The 20,269-nt window shown below is 41.7% G+C and overlaps 1 protein-coding gene and 1 long non-coding RNA gene across 6 annotated transcripts in view; one reads left to right on the top strand and one right to left on the bottom strand.

The window, feature by feature from the left end:
• Nucleotides 1–996, bottom strand: part of LOC109196944 (uncharacterized) — a 29,902-nt gene extending 28,906 nt beyond the window's left edge. The window contains exon 1 of the long non-coding RNA XR_003216295.1: nucleotides 42–996. This is a non-coding gene — a long non-coding RNA (uncharacterized LOC109196944). The remainder of the gene's footprint in view (nucleotides 1–41) is intronic.
• LOC100702316 (histone deacetylase 4) overlaps nucleotides 1–19,299 on the top strand; it is an 82,196-nt gene extending 62,897 nt beyond the window's left edge. For all 5 annotated transcript variants that reach the window (XM_005463083.4, XM_005463081.4, XM_005463082.4 and 2 more), the window contains 15 exons: nucleotides 2,948–3,178; nucleotides 3,496–3,691; nucleotides 4,353–4,486; nucleotides 4,584–4,686; nucleotides 5,138–5,184; nucleotides 5,303–5,410; nucleotides 7,116–7,171; nucleotides 7,466–7,553; nucleotides 7,667–7,786; nucleotides 8,738–8,835; nucleotides 9,811–9,929; nucleotides 10,128–10,261; nucleotides 11,759–11,843; nucleotides 12,230–12,374; nucleotides 14,494–19,299. In XM_005463083.4, coding sequence (XP_005463140.1) covers nucleotides 2,948–3,178; nucleotides 3,496–3,691; nucleotides 4,353–4,486; nucleotides 4,584–4,686; nucleotides 5,138–5,184; nucleotides 5,303–5,410; nucleotides 7,116–7,171; nucleotides 7,466–7,553; nucleotides 7,667–7,786; nucleotides 8,738–8,835; nucleotides 9,811–9,929; nucleotides 10,128–10,261; nucleotides 11,759–11,843; nucleotides 12,230–12,374; nucleotides 14,494–14,536 — 1,707 coding nt within the window. In that variant the 3' untranslated portion in view covers nucleotides 14,537–19,299. The remainder of the gene's footprint in view (nucleotides 1–2,947; nucleotides 3,179–3,495; nucleotides 3,692–4,352; nucleotides 4,487–4,583; nucleotides 4,687–5,137; nucleotides 5,185–5,302; nucleotides 5,411–7,115; nucleotides 7,172–7,465; nucleotides 7,554–7,666; nucleotides 7,787–8,737; nucleotides 8,836–9,810; nucleotides 9,930–10,127; nucleotides 10,262–11,758; nucleotides 11,844–12,229; nucleotides 12,375–14,493) is intronic.
• The last annotated feature ends 970 nt before the right edge of the window (nucleotides 19,300–20,269 follow it).

The following is a 20,269-nucleotide window of genomic DNA, read 5'->3' as shown; positions in this document are numbered from 1 at the left end:
ACAAAAAAAAAAAATCTGTCAAATCAAACATGTAGCACCACCTGTTGTGGCAATCCTTTGTTAATAAGGAGCACACCGGCTCTGTTGGTCAGCCCACAAAGGAAAGACTCTCTACAAAGGCACTTGTAACAGGAATTTCAGAAGAGAAAACATACAACAGCAGCCATACTTGGTGTGTTTCTGCCTTGAAGAAAGGTTGCCCAGCTTCTTCTAGCCACAGTTTCCTGCAAGTGTGGATCCGTTACATGGTATTCTTTGTACAATTCATCCATGTCCAACTTTCCCCTGATATATAGTACCTCAGCTGGATCAGAGAAATGGAAGAACCTAAATGTAAACATGCTTCTATTAGTTGCTGTCTGAGAAGCCGTACCATTTTACAACAGACGTGCACACAGTTTGTGTAGCTTGAACAAATAAAAGCAGCGTTTAATTTGGCTAAATAGCAGAATAATGCTGAAGATCAAACCACACTATGTGTTCAGCACATATCTAAATACAAAAAGCAAGATGGCCTGGATCACATATCAAAATGTCACAAATTAGTTTAGTAAGAAACGGATAACTATAGTCAAAAGAAGGTTTTCTAGTGACGATATGGTTTTGGCTTGGGACGTCCCCACACTCCTATGCACATAGGTGGAAACCCTAAGACAGGAAGAGCAGGTATCTGTGAGAGAAGATGCCAATGTGGTCATGTTTCTGAACTTCAGATAAAATACCTGTGTTAGCAAAAGCTTCAGAACTATCATGGTCCCAAGGTCTTGACACAGAGTTGGTGATTTTTTGTGGGGATTATCGCTCACAGTGTTTTGAGTTGGTCTCCTTGTTGGTATTCTCTGTTTGGGTTTGCTGTGTTTGCATTCTTGGGATTTCTCAGCTTTAGTTTTGCCCTCCTTCACTGTATTCCTTGTGTTCCTTAAAGGGAACCCTCATTACCTTGTGTATTTATTGTCTGGGTCTTCGATTGCCTTTTGTGGTGTCGTCCACCGTCTTTCTTCTTTTCTTTCTTCAGTAATCCGACAGGAGTGTTTGCATACACGTACACAGAATAGTTTGAACTAGAGAGACCGTACCTACCTCTTGACAGTACCACGGTACTGCTTCTGGACAAGTGTTGAAACAGTAATGAAGTAGAGCCCAGAGGAGTAAACATTGTTTATATGTCAAAATTTAGTAAGTAAAATAATAATATTTCATGGATACTTGCTTCTTTGATTGGCTCCAGTCAAACTTTTAGCTAATAAATCTACTGATTGTGATTGTGAGCTGCTAACCTCCGGATTACCTTTTCATCTCACCGCACTGAACGTCTCAACAATAAAATATTTTCATCCTAAGTTTGTTTATTTAGAAATGGCAATTTTATAAAAGTTACGCATGGGATTTTTTTCCCATTTTGCTGTTATAACTGGGAGAGACCACTAGCCTCTGTAATGTAGGAGAGAAAGTGTCAGGTAAAATACGGACTACCGTGTTCTAGTAATTATGTAACTGATATGATAAAGAAATATATCTGTTTCGATAATATATGGTTTCAACATCGAACATCGATGATACAATTCTGGTGTCATTTGGCTCTTGAATGGGCACCAAACTGTACATGAGTATACTGTATGCCCAGTATGCCCATTGGATAATTCAGCCCAGATAACAACATAGGCCAGTCAAGAACAAGTGTATGATTGCCAAACTCACATAAAAGAGATGTTAAAAACAACACAAAGGAGAAGCTGCAGCTGGATGTGGGTTGCAAAGTGGCTTGCATTGCAGCAGAGACTATAGACAAGCTAAAGCAACTTGAATACTGGGCCCTATATATGAAAATGGGTATTATCTGAGTGTAGACTGAGCTTGATTTTGTGGCCTAACATTATGCTCATTTAATAATTAGTCACATATAAATGTAATCAGTTAATTATTGCTATAGACAAACAGTCAATTTACCAGTGTAAATGTGTCAGATTAGCACCAAGTTTAATAAAAACAGAAACTTTCCTCTCTTATCTATATGTCTGCTTTAACTTGGCTGTTTGATTATCCACTGCTAATGAAATGAAGGGGATCAGTTTGAACCAGATAGGCAGGAGGATTCTGGGAAAGTGGAGCAGAGGGAGGGAGCAAGGGGTGGGGGGTCAGATAGGTCAGAGGAGGAGGTGAAAAATGGGGGTAAAGAAACGTCTGTTTGGATGCAAAGAAGACAAGAACAGTAGCACGGAGGAGGGGGGGGAGGGGGAGGGTGTTGAAAGGGAGTTGGTGAATGCTCTGACGTCAATGCTGTCCCTTGGCACCGAGCCAAAGGGACCCAGAGGCTCGCAGCTCTGGGAACACACACACACACACACACACACACACACACACATACAGCCATTCCTACATCCAAACACAACTACACACACCTGTAAATGTAGCCCACTCTTGAGACTTCCAGCAAACACTTCTCTTTCTCTCAGCCTTCGTATCGTAAACTCTGTGGAGGCGAGTACTCTCGGGCCCTTTTAGCAGTTCGTGTCAGTAAAAGTGAATGAAGAGACAACTGAGTCACCGCTCGGTTAATGGGGGGCCCCAGAATGAGTCGACTGAAAAGAGGCGCGACGGGGAGCGGAGAATGTCTCTGTTCTGTGAGACACATTTTGCCCCGGAGTACAGTCGGGAGAGCGGCTACTCACATTCAATTAAAAAGGATAGGTTTGAAATGAGCAAGACACCAATCTGGCTGAGTAATCCAAATTAAGCTTGTTAAAAGAAGAATGCTCGAGAGAAAAGAGCGCTCTGCCAGGAATTTGTTTCAGAGGAGAGCGTGCCCGTTTGCCTTGAATGCAGCCTCACACGTTGGATTTGTCGCATCCCGCTGTTCGATTGTGAAATAAATTTCACGTCGCGGCATCATCGCCCTCACTCTCCTTTCTGTCTCTCTCTCTCTCTCTGCCTGCGCCATGTCCCGCAGATGATGGCCAAGCCCAGCGAGTCGCCCGTGGGCCGTCAGCACCAGAGCCACCCCGAGGAGACAGAGGAGGAGCTGAGGGAGCACCAGGACGGAGGAGGCCTGCCGCACGGGGTCACCATCAAGCAGGAGCCCCCCGACCCCCAGGAGCTGCAGGAGGAGGTGCTGCAGCAGCAGCAGCACAGGGAGAGGGAGAGAGAGAGGCAGGCTGAGCAGGAGCTGCTCTTCAGACAGGTAAGGGATGAGGAATTAAACGACATAGGCTGAGAGGATCAATATGAACTTTTAGAGCACCTGATTGGCTTAGATAGGTTGTAGATGTTCCTGTGGAAGTCCTGGAGTGTGGTGGGGGGTGCTTTGAAAGAAATGGCAAAGCATTCATGTGATTAAGAAGCAAAAGGGACGATCAAAGCCAGATAATTTGTTTTGGCTGCCACCTTTTGGCCACAAGTTGCGCTTGCAGTAAAAAAAAAAAACATCAAAGAGTTTTATTATCTAAACATTTTCCAGAATTCCCATCCTTTATTTTTTGTTTTTGTGCGTACGAGCAGCAGGCCCTGCTGTTGGAGCAGCAGCGGATTCACCAACTGAGAAACTACCAGGCCTCCATGGAAGCTGCTGGCCTCTCTATCTCCTTCCCGGGACACCGCCCCCTGTCCAGGGCCCAGTCATCTCCGGCCTCCGCTTCCTCCTTCCCGATCAGCGTCCCCACGCCCGATCCTCCAGTCAAGCCTCGCTTTACCACAGGTCAGCATCGCCCTCCTCTCCTCCAACTGAAGCATCCCGTACTGTGTGCGTGCTTGTAGTCGTTTGCTTACACTGTAACTCAAATCTAAAATCACTGTAAAGCAACCAGTAGGATTCATCGCCAGTTTAGCAGCCTCCCTGTGAGTTTAATTTCCATCTTAATGCACTCGGGACTGGAAAGAAAAAACAATCACCCAAAAATCAGGTGAATTGGCCAGAAAACACTGTGCTAGTTCCAGCCTCCATCTGGTAGCAGAAATAGACGAGCTGGATCAGTGAATCTTGCCAAAACCTTTGTCTCTCCCACTCTTTTGTTTCACTCGTAGAGGAGAAATCTTTTTTTTTTTTTTTTAAATCTCCTCCCAGCCACTTCAGCGTCTCTTTTAGGAAGCGGACTTTTGTGACAGTTTTTGCATGCGAGCACCACAGCTGAAGATATTTTTAGTTTGGCCTACTTTGCTCCGATTCGGTTCCAAACTACACAGAAAAATATGCGGGAAAAGCACAGCTCAACAGCGAATATCAAACAAGGATCTGATGCTTTAGCTTTTCAAAATAAAAGAGTAAGGTGTTCATTTAAACCGCTATTGTGTAGATTAACAAAAATGAAAGTGGTATTTCACAATCAGTGTGCAATGAATGTTTCTATGTGTTTCCCAAGGCCTCGTGTATGACTCCCTGATGCAGAAGCATCAGTGCATGTGCGGCAACACCAACAGCCACCCGGAGCATGCGGGACGCATTCAGAGCATCTGGTCCCGACTGCAAGAGACTGGACTCAGAGCTCAGTGTGAGGTAGGCTTGTAAAAAATTGAGATATCCACCAGCCGTCGCGCAAAGTAGCGAACCGCTTATGTGAGCTGAATCCATCTGTGTGTCTGTCTGTGTGTAGTGCATCCGTGGGAGGAAGGCCACTCTGGAAGAGCTGCAGACAGTTCACTCTGAAGCCCACGTCCTGCTGTATGGAACCAACCCACTCCGACAGAAACTTGATTGTAAGCCTTTATACACACACACACACACACACACACACGCGCGCATGCACGCACACACACACACACACACGCTCGTTTTCATATCTTAGTGAGGACATCTCATTGACATAATGCTTTCCCTAGCCGCTTACCCTAACCCTAACCATCAAAAATGAATGTCTAATCCTAACCCTCAGCCTCAGCCTAAACCTAACCATAACCTAATTGTGACCCTGACACTAAAACCACATTTTGAGCCTCAAAATGCCTTCAAACTTGTGGGGACAGGTTTGAAGGTATAAGTGTTGGTCACCACAAGTACAGTAGCATGCCAATTTTCTGCCCTATCAAAGATATCTAAACATGTATGCACACACACACACACACACACACACACACACACACACACACACACACACACACACATTCAGCTGCTGATAGCTTTAAATTTAATCTTTATTTCCTGCAACAGGTTCAATCACTCCTATGTTTGTTCGGCTCCCGTGTGGAGGGGTGGGGGTAAGTAATGCTTATTTGCTTTGTTTAAAAGGGGCTAAAACAGCTCACACTTTCTGCACTATTCAACATCTGTTTCCAAGCCAGTTTATCAAGATGAGGCTCGGTTTTCTGGTCTTAGGTGGACAGCGACACCATTTGGAATGAGGTCCACTCCTCCAGCGCGGCTCGCCTCGCTGTCGGCTCGGTGGTAGAGCTTGTTTTTAAAGTTGCTACTGGAGAGCTAAAGGTAACCTTGATTACACCTGTATGGTGCTTCTTGCTCTGTTTCCCACTGTGATGAAGCACAGTTAATGTGTTTTTATGTGCTGCAGTTGTGCCACAGTCTTTGAAAATTCAGAGTGAAGCCTAAAGTTGCTACTTAAAAATTTAAGATACCCCCTTTCATTCGTTCTCCATCACCCAGCCAGAGCAGGCTGAGCATGGTATTCTGAATGTCCTTTTCTTCAGCTTTTTCCAGTTCCACTTGGGAGATACCACAATGCTCAAAGGCCAAATGAGATATATATAATCCCTCCAGTGACTTCAGGATCTGCCCCGGGGTCTCCTCCCAGCTCGGGGTACCCGGAAAGCTTCTAAAGGAAGGCACCCAGGAGACATTTTAATAAGACACCTGCAACACCTCAGTGGGCTCTTGATGAGAAGGAGCAGGGTCTCTACTCAGAGCTTCCTCTGGATGTCTTGGCAACCACATGTTGCTACTGAAACATGTGGTTGAAGTAGCAACATGTCCCTGTTGCTGTCGCTAGATGAAGTTAGTTGCAAAGAGGGTTCTGCATCCAAAATATCTTTGTGATTGCTTTGGTCACTAAAAGATTGACACAATGTCTTGAAGTTTGTCAGCTCGTCTCCAAACATTCACGAACTGGCGAGTGAGCAGTAGTGAAACTTTAATCAGTGCAGTTCACACTGAAAATCATTTGCCTTCAAAGTAAATGCCTCTCTGCTACAACCAACACGTGTCAATAGGTACAACTCCCCATGCACAGTTGGTGTTGTGATATTCACAGTTTTGCTTCCACTCTGTGAGTAGTTGGCCAGTGGTTGCAGACAACTCGGTGTCTACCTGAGAGCACCACTTACCTGAAATGAGATCAGGCAAAAGTTTAAGCAAGAAGTTTCTAGAAAAAATAGAGCACGCAGCTTAATTCGTATTGGCTGCTTCACCTTTATCAATAACTCCAGAGTAGTTTACCTGCAGTCCCCATGTTTCACAGCTCACTGAGCTCAGTTCGTTTCAGTTTTGTTTATATACCACCAAATCACAACAACTGCCACCTTGAGGCGCTTTATATTATAAGGTAAAGACAATAATTCAAGAAAATCTCCTATGAGCAAGTACTTGGCGACAGTGGGAAGGAAAAACTCCCTTTTTTAAAAGGAAGAAGCCTCTGGCAGAGATTCTGTGGAAGAGAACCAGGGATTAATAATAACTCATGATTAAATGCACAACGGTGAAGACGAAATGCTCAGTGCATCATGGGAAGCCCTGAACAGTCTAGGCCAATCGCAGTGTAACTAAGGGAAGGTTCAAGGTCACCTGATCCAGCCCTAACTATATGCTTTAGCAAAAAGTAAAGTTTTAAGTTGCATGTTCCACCTGTATCTGCCCTCAGGTGGCCAGCATTCTGCTATTTTGTTAAACAAAATTACACAAACAGTCATCATCAATGATTTTTCTTGCTTGTTTTAGCCCCAAAACTGTATGGGATCCTTGTTGTAGCTTTATTACAGTTATTAAACCCTCTGTTCACTTTGTATTGCTTTCTGTGATTTAATGTTGGTTACGCTCTCAGCATTGAATTTGATTCATGTGCAATAGTTTCCCACTTAAAGGCTAAGTTATGATGTTTTTTTAATGGTGGTTACGATCACAGAGGAAACAGTGATCAGTGCTAACAGACTCCTGTCGCTCCTGCCTCTTCTTTTTCCAGAATGGTTTCGCTGTGGTCCGCCCTCCTGGACACCATGCGGAGGAAAGCACTCCCATGTAAGGCCAAAGCCATCACCGCACTCACTTGGAGACACTTAATCTGCACGTATACAAATACCAGAGCTGGAACAGGCTCGTCTGGAATAGAAATTACATAAACCATTGAGTTTATTTGCACATAAAATCCTGAGTGCCTTTATTCTGCCAGCTTTCTCGGGCCCTGCTTTATTTATTTTCCATATCCTCCTCAAAAAGTGTTTAAATTGTCCCATTAAAAAAATGAAAATGGAGCTCTGGCAACGATATTCATAACAAACAGGAGCTCTCGCCCTCCGTCTGCTGCTGTTTCAGGGGTTTCTGCTACTTCAACTCTGTGGCCATCGCAGCCAAACTGCTGCAACAGAGACTGAATGTCAACAAGATCCTCATTGTGGACTGGGTGAGTGTCCCGACTACTGTCACATGATCCTCTGTCATGTGACGCTAATCAGAAGATGCAGATTTTTTCTTTTTTTAAGATCAGTTAGATTTATTTTCTTCTTCTACTCTCAGGACGTTCATCATGGCAACGGCACCCAGCAAGCCTTCTACGATGACCCCAACGTCCTTTACATCTCTGTTCATCGCTATGACGACGGCAACTTCTTCCCTGGAAGCGGAGCACCTGATGAGGTGAGTGTGTGTGACCTGAACAGAATATTCCCACTCTTTACTTTTTAGTAATCCATTTGTGTTTTATTAACTTGCACCCACTGGCCACTTCATTAGGTACACCTGTGCAACTGCTTGTTAATGCAAATATGTAACCAGCCAATCACATGGCAGCAGCTCAGTGCATTTAGGCATGTCGACATGGTCAAAACAACCTGCTGAAGTTCAAAGTCAGGTCAGAATGGGTAATTTAAGTGACTTTGAACGTGGCTGGACTCCTGATCCGCTGGGATTTTGCAGCCACGTGATTGGCTGATTAGATAGTTGCCTCAATAAACAGTTGACCTGGTGGCCAGGATACGCATATTAAATATGGCCAGCTTCACATAACAAGATAAAATTGTGTATAATTAAGCCCTGTCAGCTTCACACTGTGTTTTATGGCTCAGTGTGATGAAGAAAAGTTGCCTTAAAAGGGAGATGAGCTAAAACGAGTTGTTCCAGACAGCGGATGAACTGAGGAGTATAAAATAAATAAAGATAATTTTAAGCATGAACTAGAGTCCAAGAATAAAAACCGTGGAGCTGCGAAGGATAATGATAATTGGTCCACTTCAGCTTTTTGACAGTTTTTAGTTTGGTTGCCAGTTTTTTCAGTCCACACTTCTTGAAGCTGGTTGCACTCCAAGTTTATGTTATCTGTTGGCTCCGGGTGTATCTTGTTAGTCTCCAGTTGAACTCTCTCCAAGGATCACTTTATTAATGCTCTATGTTCTAATGGTTGTTTTTGTTTTTTTAAAGACATCTTCATCAAAGGGCAAGAAATAATCTGAAGTAGGGAAAAGCATGTGAAAAGCATCCTATAATTAGCCAAAAGAAGCTAAAAAGCTTTAAAAAATGAAACGAGCACGTTTTTTTCCTTTTGTTCTTTTGTGCCGTACGCTCACTTGAAGTTTGTGCTCCTCTTCACAGGTGGGCAGTGGCCCTGGAGTCGGGTTCAACGTTAACGTTGCCTTCACCGGAGGTCTCGACCCGCCCATGGGAGATGCAGAATACCTGGCTGCTTTCAGGTACCAGATAAACCTTGAGCACATGTGAGGGATTGGTTTAATTTTTGACGACAAACCTCAGAGTTAAGCACCCTGCCTTTATAGCCCTACTCCCAAATGAAGTTCTCCCTTAAAGGGAGGGCGTATGTAATCGCTTCCATTTGTTTGTTGGCCTTCAGACTTCACAACAATATGTGGGGCCTTGGCGGACACGAGGTTGCCAAAGTATTTGACTCTGATCTTCATTGTTAGCAAGTTCAAAACTGACCTTAAAAAACTGTTCAAGAAACCATATCGATGAATATTTATCATATGAAAGAGCGTGGAGAGAGATCTATGACATACTTTTTACTGTTTCAGTACAATATCTTGTGGGGTACCAATGACGCCATAAAGATTTCTGCCCATTCTGCTCCAAGCGTATGGGTAAAGATAAGAAAATACACCATTTCCTTATGTAATGCTTCAAGATCAAAGGTGAAATGGTCAGACATTAGCGCATTGTTAAAAAATCAAGCCAACATCAGCATGTTGTAATAAAGCATCACAAAGATGAGTTTTATTTCAGCTCTTGCCCTTCGGGGGTAGTTGCGCTCTCTGAGAGCTCCTGTTCCACTTTGTCATGATACCAAATGGGAAATCTGAATATTTCTTCAGCTGGATTGTTTTTGTTTGGATGGCCATAACTAATCACATGATACTTTCTTAATGGATTAAACTTGAATGAAATGAAATGAAATCCAGATATATTCAGCTGTTTAGCTCATGAAACAAATAAAAGTAACTGAGAAGCCTGAACTGTGTGATGCTCGTTTAATAACTGTTAATTAATAATCAGCTTTAATTATTTGCCAAACTTTAATGAAGCAACTGTTTGTCATGAAATCAATAATGATTGAAACTTGCTTCTCTTTTGTGTATCGCCTTTGTGGAGATGATGTTGAGATGTTGGCTGATGCACTGTTTAATCTTTGAACCCCGCCCTTCCACTCACAGGTCAGTGGTGATGCCGATAGCCAACGAGTTTGCTCCAGACATCGTGTTGGTCTCTTCTGGTTTCGACGCCGTCGAGGGACACCCTCCCCCGCTGGGCGGCTACACTCTGACATCCAAATGTGAGTGGGAGATTATCGGTAGTGTGTTTCTTATCTCATGCTCCAGCCGCTCCACACGTGCTCACGCTGCTGACCGAGCTTTGAAACCGAGTCTTTGGGTTCCAACAAAGTGATAAAATGTTAATGAATTTCAGCAGCTGTGGAAGGCATTCAGATACATTTAAGTGCATTCACCTCCTTCCTGTAAACTCTCCTCAGGTTTCGGTTATCTGACAAGGCAGCTGATGACCCTCGCCGGAGGCCGCGTGGTCCTGGCTCTAGAGGGAGGTCACGACCTCACCGCCATCTGTGATGCCTCCGAGGCCTGCGTGGCCGCCCTGCTCAGCCAGGAGGTAAGGAGGTCACTCTGAAAGCACACAAGGCTGGAATCCTAATAAAAGGACGTCTCAAAGGGTCGACGTTAGAAACAAAGAAGACCGGTCAAAGCAGGACGTGGATCAGGCTCCTTTATTCCTGCTCATCTTACACATGAGAACTGATTGGAAGTGGACATGAGAAGAAATGTAGAAGTTAGTGATTAAATAAACACTTTATATATCTTGGCTCTGTATGTTCTCAAAACGTATGCAAGTTTTAGCCAATAAGAAGAAGTTTGGCTTAAAGGGGTGGGGCTAAAATAGTCCGTTTTAATAGTGTGAGTCGACTACATTTTACCCTACAGCCGTAAAGGCTAAAGTCGTCACAAAACCGGGCATGCAGTGTGGACACACAACTTTGTCGGTCCAATTCAGGTTAATTTTATTTATATGGCACCAAATCCCAACAACAGATTGCCTCAAGGCGCTTTTTGTTGTAAGGTAAAGAGCCTATAGTAATACAAAAAAAAAACAGAGAAAATCCCAACAATCATATGACCCCCCCCATGAGTAAGCGCTTTGGTGACAGTGGGAATGAAAAACACCCTTTTAACAGGAAGAAACCTCGAAAATAACCAGGCTCAAGGAGGGATGAGTGCGATGACTCAAGAAGAAAGTCACCTAGAACAGTGTTTCCCAACCACTGTACTGCGAGAAATGATCAGGTGTGCCGTGGAAAATTATCTGGTTCCACCTAATTAGTACTCTAAATGACCGGCATGAGTAACGCGCAGAACAATTACATTCTCTTCCACTAGAGGGCAGTACAACTACCTGCTCTAATTAAATAGGTTGCCAAGTGCCAGTAAAACAGAAGACGAAGAAGAAATTACACAATAGTCATGCTGTGAGTGAGACAACGCAGTACGTAATAGCAATAGATAAATATTTGAAAAAGAAAAAGTAGTCGTAGTGCCCCGAGGGGGGAGTCGTAGAGCAGTGTTCGAAAGAAAGCAAAAAAGGTATACTGGGAACTAACCGAGCCAATTTGGTATGCCTGGTGCCCAGAGAAAAATTATCAATATGCTTTTTTGTGAAATTTGTGTTTGGTGGTGTGCCGTGTGATTTTTCTAATGTGAAATATGTGGCGTGGTGGGAAACACTGACCTAGAACTTTCAAATGTCTACCGTAGGGCCATCTTCTAGGATTCTGAGGCCGGGCAGCAATATTTTAGTGGTTTATTTCTTTCTGGTTGTTTTCTTAAATAATTGTTGTTATTCATTTGATTTTATTTTGTTTTATTTATTTATTTTTTTTAGATATTTATATTTATTGTATTATTATTATTTACTTATAAAATAGTATTTTATTTATTTGTTGATCCACACTTAAACTCCGGGGCAGTCTTGACTCGATAGACGTCGCTGTCCTGGAGCAGGCTGAGATTCATTAAAAAAGGATTGCAGGTCATCCTGTTGAAGCTGTTGCACGCTCATGTTTGCGTTTTCTCTCTGTGTTTTTGACCCGTGCAGCTGGACCCACTGCCCAAGGCTGTCCTCGAGCAGAGGCCAAACCCCAACGCTGTTCGCTCTCTGGAGAAAGTTTTGGAGACTCACAGTGAGTTCACCGTCGCAGGAGCACAGACTCATAACACTGATACCCACAGGGACAGAGTTTTTATTAGAAACCTAATCTGTACCTGTAGGTTCATAAACAATCCAGACCAGTGAAAGGTTTGAACCTTCAGGGAAGTAGTAATTGAAAGGCAAGCTGAGTAATACTCAACATGTCATTTCTCTGTGACAAAATAAAAAACAGTAAAGTCTGCAACATTTTTATTAGAAAATATCTATTTTTACTTTTTAAGATTCTCTCTGGTTCATTTTTTGTGTATGAGCTTCATATATTTAAGGTCAGCCCTCTTAATGCTTTATTTTTATTCAGTTCCTCTGTTTCTCTTGTTTTTTCCTCCCTCCTGTCTTTTATCTGCTCCGTCTTCTCAGGTAAGTACTGGCGCTCGGTGCAGCGCTACTCGCCGCGGCTGGGGCTTTCTTTGCTGGAAGCCAAACGAGGAGACTCGGAGGAGGCTGAGGCCGTCAGCGCCATGGCCTCTCTCTCTGTGGCCAACTCTAATGCCATGGATCAAAGGTAAGGAATCCAAAATCAGAAGTAAACACAGTGCTTAAAGAGCAATAGTCTTGACTTAAGAGTAGTTATACACTTTATATAACCTTTAAACCTGGCAACAGTAAAGTCACCCACCGGGACTACTTTCTGTCGTTGACATCAAGTCTGTGTAGTTGAAGTAACTTGTTATGAAATATATTTAATCCTGATGGAATCCAATAAAACCTCCAAATAACTCAAAGATTCATTTGTTTACTGAACAAGTTCTGCATGTATTGATCAACTGCACATATTGTTGCAGTTTTTTGTAAATATAGTCCCTGGACTGTATTTACAACTTTAAACACTTTAAAGAGATAAGATAGATGAAATAATAGTGACTTTGTTTGTCTTTAGATAGGGTCAAAGGTCATTTATAAAACAACCTAAACAAAGAGCCAACAAGAACTTTTTCGACTTCTTGTACCATAGTCGATCCATCTCACCCTGTCCCTAACATCCTCCTCTGTCACACCAACCCTCTGCATGTCCTCCTTTACTACATCCATGAATCTTCTCTATTCTGAAAATCTAAGCATCGTGAACTCAGCTTCCTGTGTTTTTGTCAGGGGCATCATCTCCAAACCACAGAAGCCCTCAGTAGCATCTTGTAAATCTTCCCTTTCACTCTTGCTAAGGTCTTAAATTAATGTCATTTAATATTTAAATAACTGACTTCAGGATGCTAAAATGGCAAAAATCACCTGCATGAAAGAAGGAAAAAAAAGGTGAAGAGGAAATCTGAAAATCTGTAAAAATACTGTGGGGTGATATCAATTCTATCCACTCAAGCTTTTGGGTTAAATTACAGTAAATATTCAGTGGCTGGCCCGTAATTTTACAAATAATGCTGACGTCACTGTTGTGGGTACACAGTATTAGTACCCACAGTTTTGTAATCCTAGATAAATCAGTTTCCTATAAATGTATATAAGGTTAAAAGAAGAGAGGAACTTTTTTCTGACGCTACCCTTTGTTTGAATGGCTTGAAGGAGAGATTTAGATGCATGGGTGTAGATCTACCTGGTAACAAGTGCTGAGTAACGTCCTGAATGATAAAGCACAGACTTCCTGGGCAGCCTATTAGTGCAATTACAAGAAGCAATGTGTGTTGTTTGTCAGAAAATAGCATTAAATGTGATCCAAAAGCCACAAACACAGTCCAGAGGTCCAGTATACAAAGTTAAATTAGCTGAGATACCATGCAGCAAACAGCCGCCACAGCGCCCACTTCAGGTCAGTCAGAGACGCTATCAATCATGCAAACTTTAAAGGCCTTTACACACCACATGTGTAAAGCTTATGGCCTATTTTTAATGTAGCTGTACATACCGAACGCATAATCAGCTCAAAACGCAGCCGTACTGAATATACAATGATATGGAAATAGTAAAATAATACTATTTTAATAATAGTAGTAGTAATACTAATACTATTAAATCAGATGCACAGTTGGACATTGTTTCGGGTCAATTGGCTCTCTGATATTATTTTTGTGCCTCCCATCAAGAGTTCAAACTGCTTCACTGACATCATGAAATACATGCAAAAGCAATCGTGATACAACTTAAACCGTAAAACATCAGGACCAGCTCATCGTTGCTTGATGTTGAGTCAATTTTTTTTCACAGTGCAATCTATGAGGACGAATTTCAGTGTGTGTACATACGTTACACAACAAATTTGCATCCAAAACATTTGGAATTTCGTGGGGTTTTTTGAGGGAGTTGGGGGAGACCGTTTGCAATGTGCTTGGTGTGTCAAAAAACTTTAAATGCCTCAATATCAATAAAAAAAGACCCCCTGTGTAGCTGTCATGAGATAGCAAATAAGCTATCGAGACCAAAACAGTTTTTGTTGTCAACTGCCAACATGTTTTTTTCTGCTTTAGAGTTGTCGAGGCATTTTAACATGAGAGTCAATGGGGATTGACTCACTTTTGAAGCAAGCCCCAAGTGGCTGCTAGAAGAATTGCAGTTTTAACTTTCCACACTGGATTTCCATTCTTACAGTCCTCGATGTTGCTGGTAAAGTTGAGGATGTGTTTTGTTAATGACAGCCTGAGGTCTAATATTAATGTTCCTGTGTTTTATCTCCTCAGTAGGCCCGAGGAGGAGCCCATGGAAGAGGAGGAGCCGCTGTAGTGGACGAAAACGTGAGGGTGTCACCGCGTTACCATTGACCTCTCCGGAGAACGCCTCTTTGAGCAGCAAAGAGTCTCGACTGATCCCTTCATTTAGTCCCCAATAACCCCACTCACCACGTCAGTCACCTTGATTGGCGGCCCCTCGGCCAAAAAAACGAGGGAGAGGGGGTGGGCTCAGCCTCAAGAGTAGGGAGCCAATCAGAAGACAGAGGAGGACTGAACTGGAAAAAACTTATTTAAACATAACGGCAAGCGCTCGCACAGAGACCTTTTTTCTGTCAGTCTTCGCACCCCCATGTTAGCCCTCGGCGGCTGACCAAGTGATCACGGCAGCGGGCGAGCGTATTTGGAGCGGAGCCATTGGGAGGGTGGAGAAGGCGGGGGCGAGATCAGATCTCGTCACCGAAAGGTGCGATGACACTTGTGTGCAGAAAAATACGGTGCTTTATGCGGCTGCCCTCTGACCACATTCAGTACGGACACCGGGGACAGCAGACGTCTCCAGCTGTCAAGAGGCAAGCTCGGGGATTTTTTTCTTTTTTTCTTGACTATTTTCCCTCCCTAAACAAATGGGGTGGGGGGAGGTGGGGCATCACGGCAACCGAGAAGATAATTTTACTAATTGTGTTCACTGTGGACTTTGGTTGGGCCGAAGTTTGAGTAGGCTTTTACAAAGATTTTAACGGTGAGACTTCGTCGCCTCGCCGGACCAGCCTGTTGTCGAAGGTTGACGAGTGAGAGGAGTGCCTTGGTGAGGGTCCGCTGGATTTCACGATTGTTCAGGAAAAGATTGCCTTAAGATTTTTCTCGCCGAGGAATTGGCGCGAGGGTGCGGGAGACGGAGGAGAATTTCAAGTCCTTTCTTGTGGGGGTGGGGTGGGGGAGAATGATGAAAAATATAGCAAACAATCTTTCAGCATGTTTACTTGGAACGTGACGAAGACAGCATTTATGTCTCTCACGGCCTCTCTTGAAGAGTTACTTTACTTTTTTTTTTTTGGATGGATCTATTTTTCTGTAAAAAAGGAAGAAAAAAGAAAGAAAGAAATGAAAGCGCTTTGTAAAGGTAGTTGCCAGCTTCAGTAGAGTAAAAAAAATTAAAAAGGTGCAAACATGGAGACCTTCAAAGAAGGAATTAGAAAAACTTGCGAAAAGGTTTAGCCTTTAATGTAGCTTCCCTTTAACCGAAGTCGTCGCTTTGTAAAACGCATGCATTTGAGCAGAGAGGCCAGACATGTTTTTTTTGTTTGTTTCTTTTTATCTGCAAGATATTTTGAATGTTATCCAAAAGAGAAAGCCAAGCAAGAGAAAGCCAAAGCATGAGTTTGGATTTACAGCAGTACTTAACTCCACTTAGATGGCAAGCCGACAAACATTTCACGTATTGGCCCTTTAAGACGAGGCGCCCAATACCCAGTTCAATGTTTACTGATTTCACTCCTTCACAGATCAGGTGTGTGTGCCGATCCCATGCTTTGCCGGTTGGCAACTACCTTGGTTACTATTGTGAGCTAAACATCAGCCATGTATATTGAATTGAATATATTTTGAGAGGCAGTAATCGAGTATTGTCTTTGTTTGTATTTTACATGTATGATTTTCGCATCAACTTGTCAATTCTGCAACGTCAGAAGTGTGTTTGGTAAGCGTGTCCACTCCTTTTCTTTTTTTTTTACTTTTTATTGTATAAAATTATTTTTCTAACTTTTTTCATCCATAGATTTTGTTCTGTGTTTTTATCCGTTTTCTGGATAGTTATAGGGCTGCCATTCACGTCCGTAGTACTATTGTTCTTTCTTTCTTGTATTTATCAAAACTAAGGAGCAACTCTTTCTTTCTTTCTTTCTACGGCTCCCTTAAAGCCTTTCTGCATTTTCATCAATGATGTATTTATAACATGTACTGTTTATAGGAGATTTGTATATGGAAAAATTTATAAATGTACTCTAAACTAATGACAGCTATGATATTGTGAGCAAAAAAAAAAAAGAAAAGCAGTATGGTGTAAGATGTTACTCCATCAACTTTGAAAAAGCAGCATATTTAACTCGTCATCGACTGCACTGTTTTCCAGTGGTCACTACGCGGCACCGCCGTTGACTTTTTAAACACCTACAAAGTCAAGACATTTGATCACTTTGTTGCCTAACATTTTCCTCTGGTGCATGTGCGACATGCGCTTACCTTTCGACTGTGACAACACCTAAAAATCAAACAAAACAACGTTTAGAGGCCACCTTATGTAGCTAGCTGAGCTTTCTGTAGTGGGAAAAGAAAAGAAGGGGACACCTATGTCAAAGAAAGGATTTTTTTCTTTTTGTTTTTAAAGCAGCTCGGGATGGAAACCATCAGCCAATCACTTTAAAGTCCTTCTCTAAGCATGTGTGGCACTATCATGTCCGTGACGTCGGTGTTTCCTTCTTCCTTTTTCCTGCTTTGAACTGACCTGACATGAAGAGTAGATCGAATACATTCAAATGAGCCCCCATCTGTCAACTGCTTTGTTAAACACCTGATTAAAGACGACTGTCATGTTTATTTTTAAAGGGACTTTTCATCCCCCAAATCAAATGAGCGTGTTTTTCCTCTGGCCTGTGGTGATTTATCCATTTAGATTGTTCTGGTGCGAGTTGCCCAGGTTTGATGATATCAGCTGTAGACATTCCTGCGGCTTTTGAATATAATGGGACTAAAAAGAAGTTTCCTTGTGGTGCTCAAAAAGAAGAAAAAAAGATGACCCACTTACACAAAAATATCCACAAACCTTGCTGTGAGGAGCTTCATGTAGGAGCTATTTTCTTTCCACCAAAATACATCCGCCATCTAACTGTGATTAGACTTAGATGCCACATTGCGGATGGTTAAATGTATTTTTGCCCTTGCTATCTTTGTCAGTGGTGACTCGGGAGATCTGAGTATCTGTTCTGACCTATTTCTATATATAATAGCAACCTTTTGTGCTTTTTGATGTTACAGTGTAGGAAATGATTAAAACTAATCAACAGGGGCTTACGTTCCACGGGTGTTAACACTTTACTGTTGCAAATATGACAGCATTGACAGAATTTCACAATCTAAACCTCATACGAGCTTTAAAACTATCTGCATACTTCTTTTGGCTAGTGGATGTAGGCAGTAGAAATAAATAAATTATACATAAATTATCCATGAAGATGTTTGATTTTTGGAGGACACGTTGTTGCTGAGTTTTTCAAATATGTTTTATATGCCTTTGAGCATCACGAGGTGAGTCCCCATTTTTTTTTTTAACCCCAATTGATTTATTAGTGGGTGGATATTTCAACCATAATTACCTATTTGCCATACTATTAGTAATGGCATTTATAACAGCCAATAAATGAAAATTTTAAAAAATAAAGAAGAGAAACACCCTTCAGCTAAGTTATGAGTGTTGACATTACATAGTATGTCCACCAGAGGCCACTATGCAGCGCTACAAAGACAACATCCAGCTAATTTGAGCATAGTTGGGCAGAGTGTAAATAAGTAAGTACGCCACCAAAAAAATTAGGGTAAATTATTTTGTTTGTCCAAAAGAAAAACATGTATTGGCCATTATATCAGAATATCAGATTTTCAGATCACCAAATGTTGGTATCAGTCTTAAAAATCCTTTATCAGTCAGGCTTTAGCCAGAAAAGGCTGAGTTTTCTAATCCCAGCACAGTTGGGCAGAGCATAAACAAGTAAATAAATAAGTATCCCTAACAAATTTTAGGGAAATTTCTTTTGGTTGTCTGACAGGGAAAAAAAAATCAGCCGATATCTCAAAATATATTAGTTTTTAAAAAAACAAATATTGGTATCTGTGTTAAAAAATCCCATATCAGTCCAACTCTAGCCAGAGAAGGCCCAGCTGTCTATAACTGAAACTGGTCCACTTACAGCAGAATAATAGACTTGGATGAGCAGTAGTACAGGCCAGAGGAAAAAAATGTCTAAATTTGAGTTGATATAATTTTCTAAACTTGTAAGATTTGCGATTAAGTTGATATTTTTCATGTCTAACCAAACATTCCACTTGTTACTTGCTTAAGTTGTAGATTTTTTACTACTACTTTTTCTTTTTTTTGCTGTCTGCTCGCGCCAAACTTTAACTCTTTGCATGGTTTGTGAGTCAGCATGCCTGCTTGTCTGTGTAACAAAAAGTGTATTTGCACAATAGAAGAAGAACACTGGAGGACTTATATATTTAAAAAAATCAAACAAAAAAACCTCCCTTGGCAACTCCCAAGAGCACCAGGAGGGATGGTTTTTTTCTTCCTCTCTGGTGGGAAAACAATTCAAAAGACTTTGTCCAAATGACTCCACTGAGAAACATTTAATATCATTCTTATTGGATAAGTGATTTTAAGCACTTACGACTTGTATGAACTGTGTTTAAGAGAAACGTGCTCTGCCAAACCTCTGCTACATTCAGACCTTAAAAAGACGCTCCCAAAGAATGTTCCTCTTTCAAAGATTTCTAAATGGGCACTAGAGAAATCAGTTGAGAAAAGGTTTGGGGGGGGGAAAAGGGCATCGTCGTTTGATTGTCACACCCACCTCGGCCAGTTCTATACATATATATAACCACTGTGGCTCAAGAGCAATTCTTGGTTTACATGTAAATGGATAAAAAAAAAAGTTATTTTTTGTTTGTTGTTTGTCTCTATTGATGAAAAATGTTATCTTTCTTTGGGACCTACGCTTTGGACATTTCATCTCTGACATCATCTATAAAATATATTTCTGAAAAATACGAGCGGCTCCAGTCATGTTATTGGTTTGTCATCTAAAGTGGGTCAGCATTGGGATAACTTGTTGCTATCTCGTGAGGTTTTGACGTCAGTGACCAGGATTCTGGACCAAATCAATACAAGAGATACGGCGATCATAGGTTTCTGGTCACGTTCTAGCTGATGAGGTGCTTTGACCACATCATAGTGCAAATCAATAAAAAAATAATCAGTAGTATTGGTTTCAGGGTATCTGCAATGCAGACAGTGGAGTCATGCTTTTTCTTGAGCTGAAAAATTAGCTGGCCACCACGTGACGGCAAGAAAGTGCACCACGAGAGGCATAAAGTCTCAGATGACTTCTCTCTGAGTAGTAAATCGAATTACAAAACCCAGTGTCACAAGTGTGCAGGCTGCATTTGGGCAAAGGCCAAGCAGTCACTATCAGCTGTGGTCAATATTAATTAAACATTTAGTCTAGAACATGATTTAAACGTCTAACTTTGAAAGATCAAAAATGCTGATGAATAAGAAAACTGGCATTCATCTGATTGCATTTCTATATATAGCTTAGAATTAGTTCAAGCAAAATGACGTACGGGGTCACAGGAATAAAAGCTAATCAGTCATTCCATCTCAAATCATCATGGGGTTTCTGCTCCACCATCTCTGGTTTACTTAAAACTTTAATACTCCAAAGTTCAGATCTAATCACTGCTGATTAGATCGATCTGTTATTTTGACATATTTACTCTTATGTACAACATTTTTTTATTTGTACTTGTTGACTTTCATAGCTTTTACTATTGTTTAAAAACGTTACGTGAAATATTGGATTCCTCCAGGGCAGTGTAAGTCTAACAATAGTAGGTAGAGTAGCTCTCAAAACTGAAAAATATGCACATATTTAACAATATTATTTATTAAAATAGTTAACATTTCCAGAATTCTGTTCTATTTGGATTAAACTATATACTGATATTTTTGTTTTTA

Source organism: Oreochromis niloticus, linkage group LG23 (genome assembly GCF_001858045.2).
Source record: "Oreochromis niloticus isolate F11D_XX linkage group LG23, O_niloticus_UMD_NMBU, whole genome shotgun sequence".
NCBI lineage: Eukaryota > Metazoa > Chordata > Actinopteri > Cichliformes > Cichlidae > Oreochromis > Oreochromis niloticus.
The sequence above is the reverse complement of the archived record's forward strand: the minus strand, read 5'-3'. Positions and strand labels throughout refer to the sequence as shown.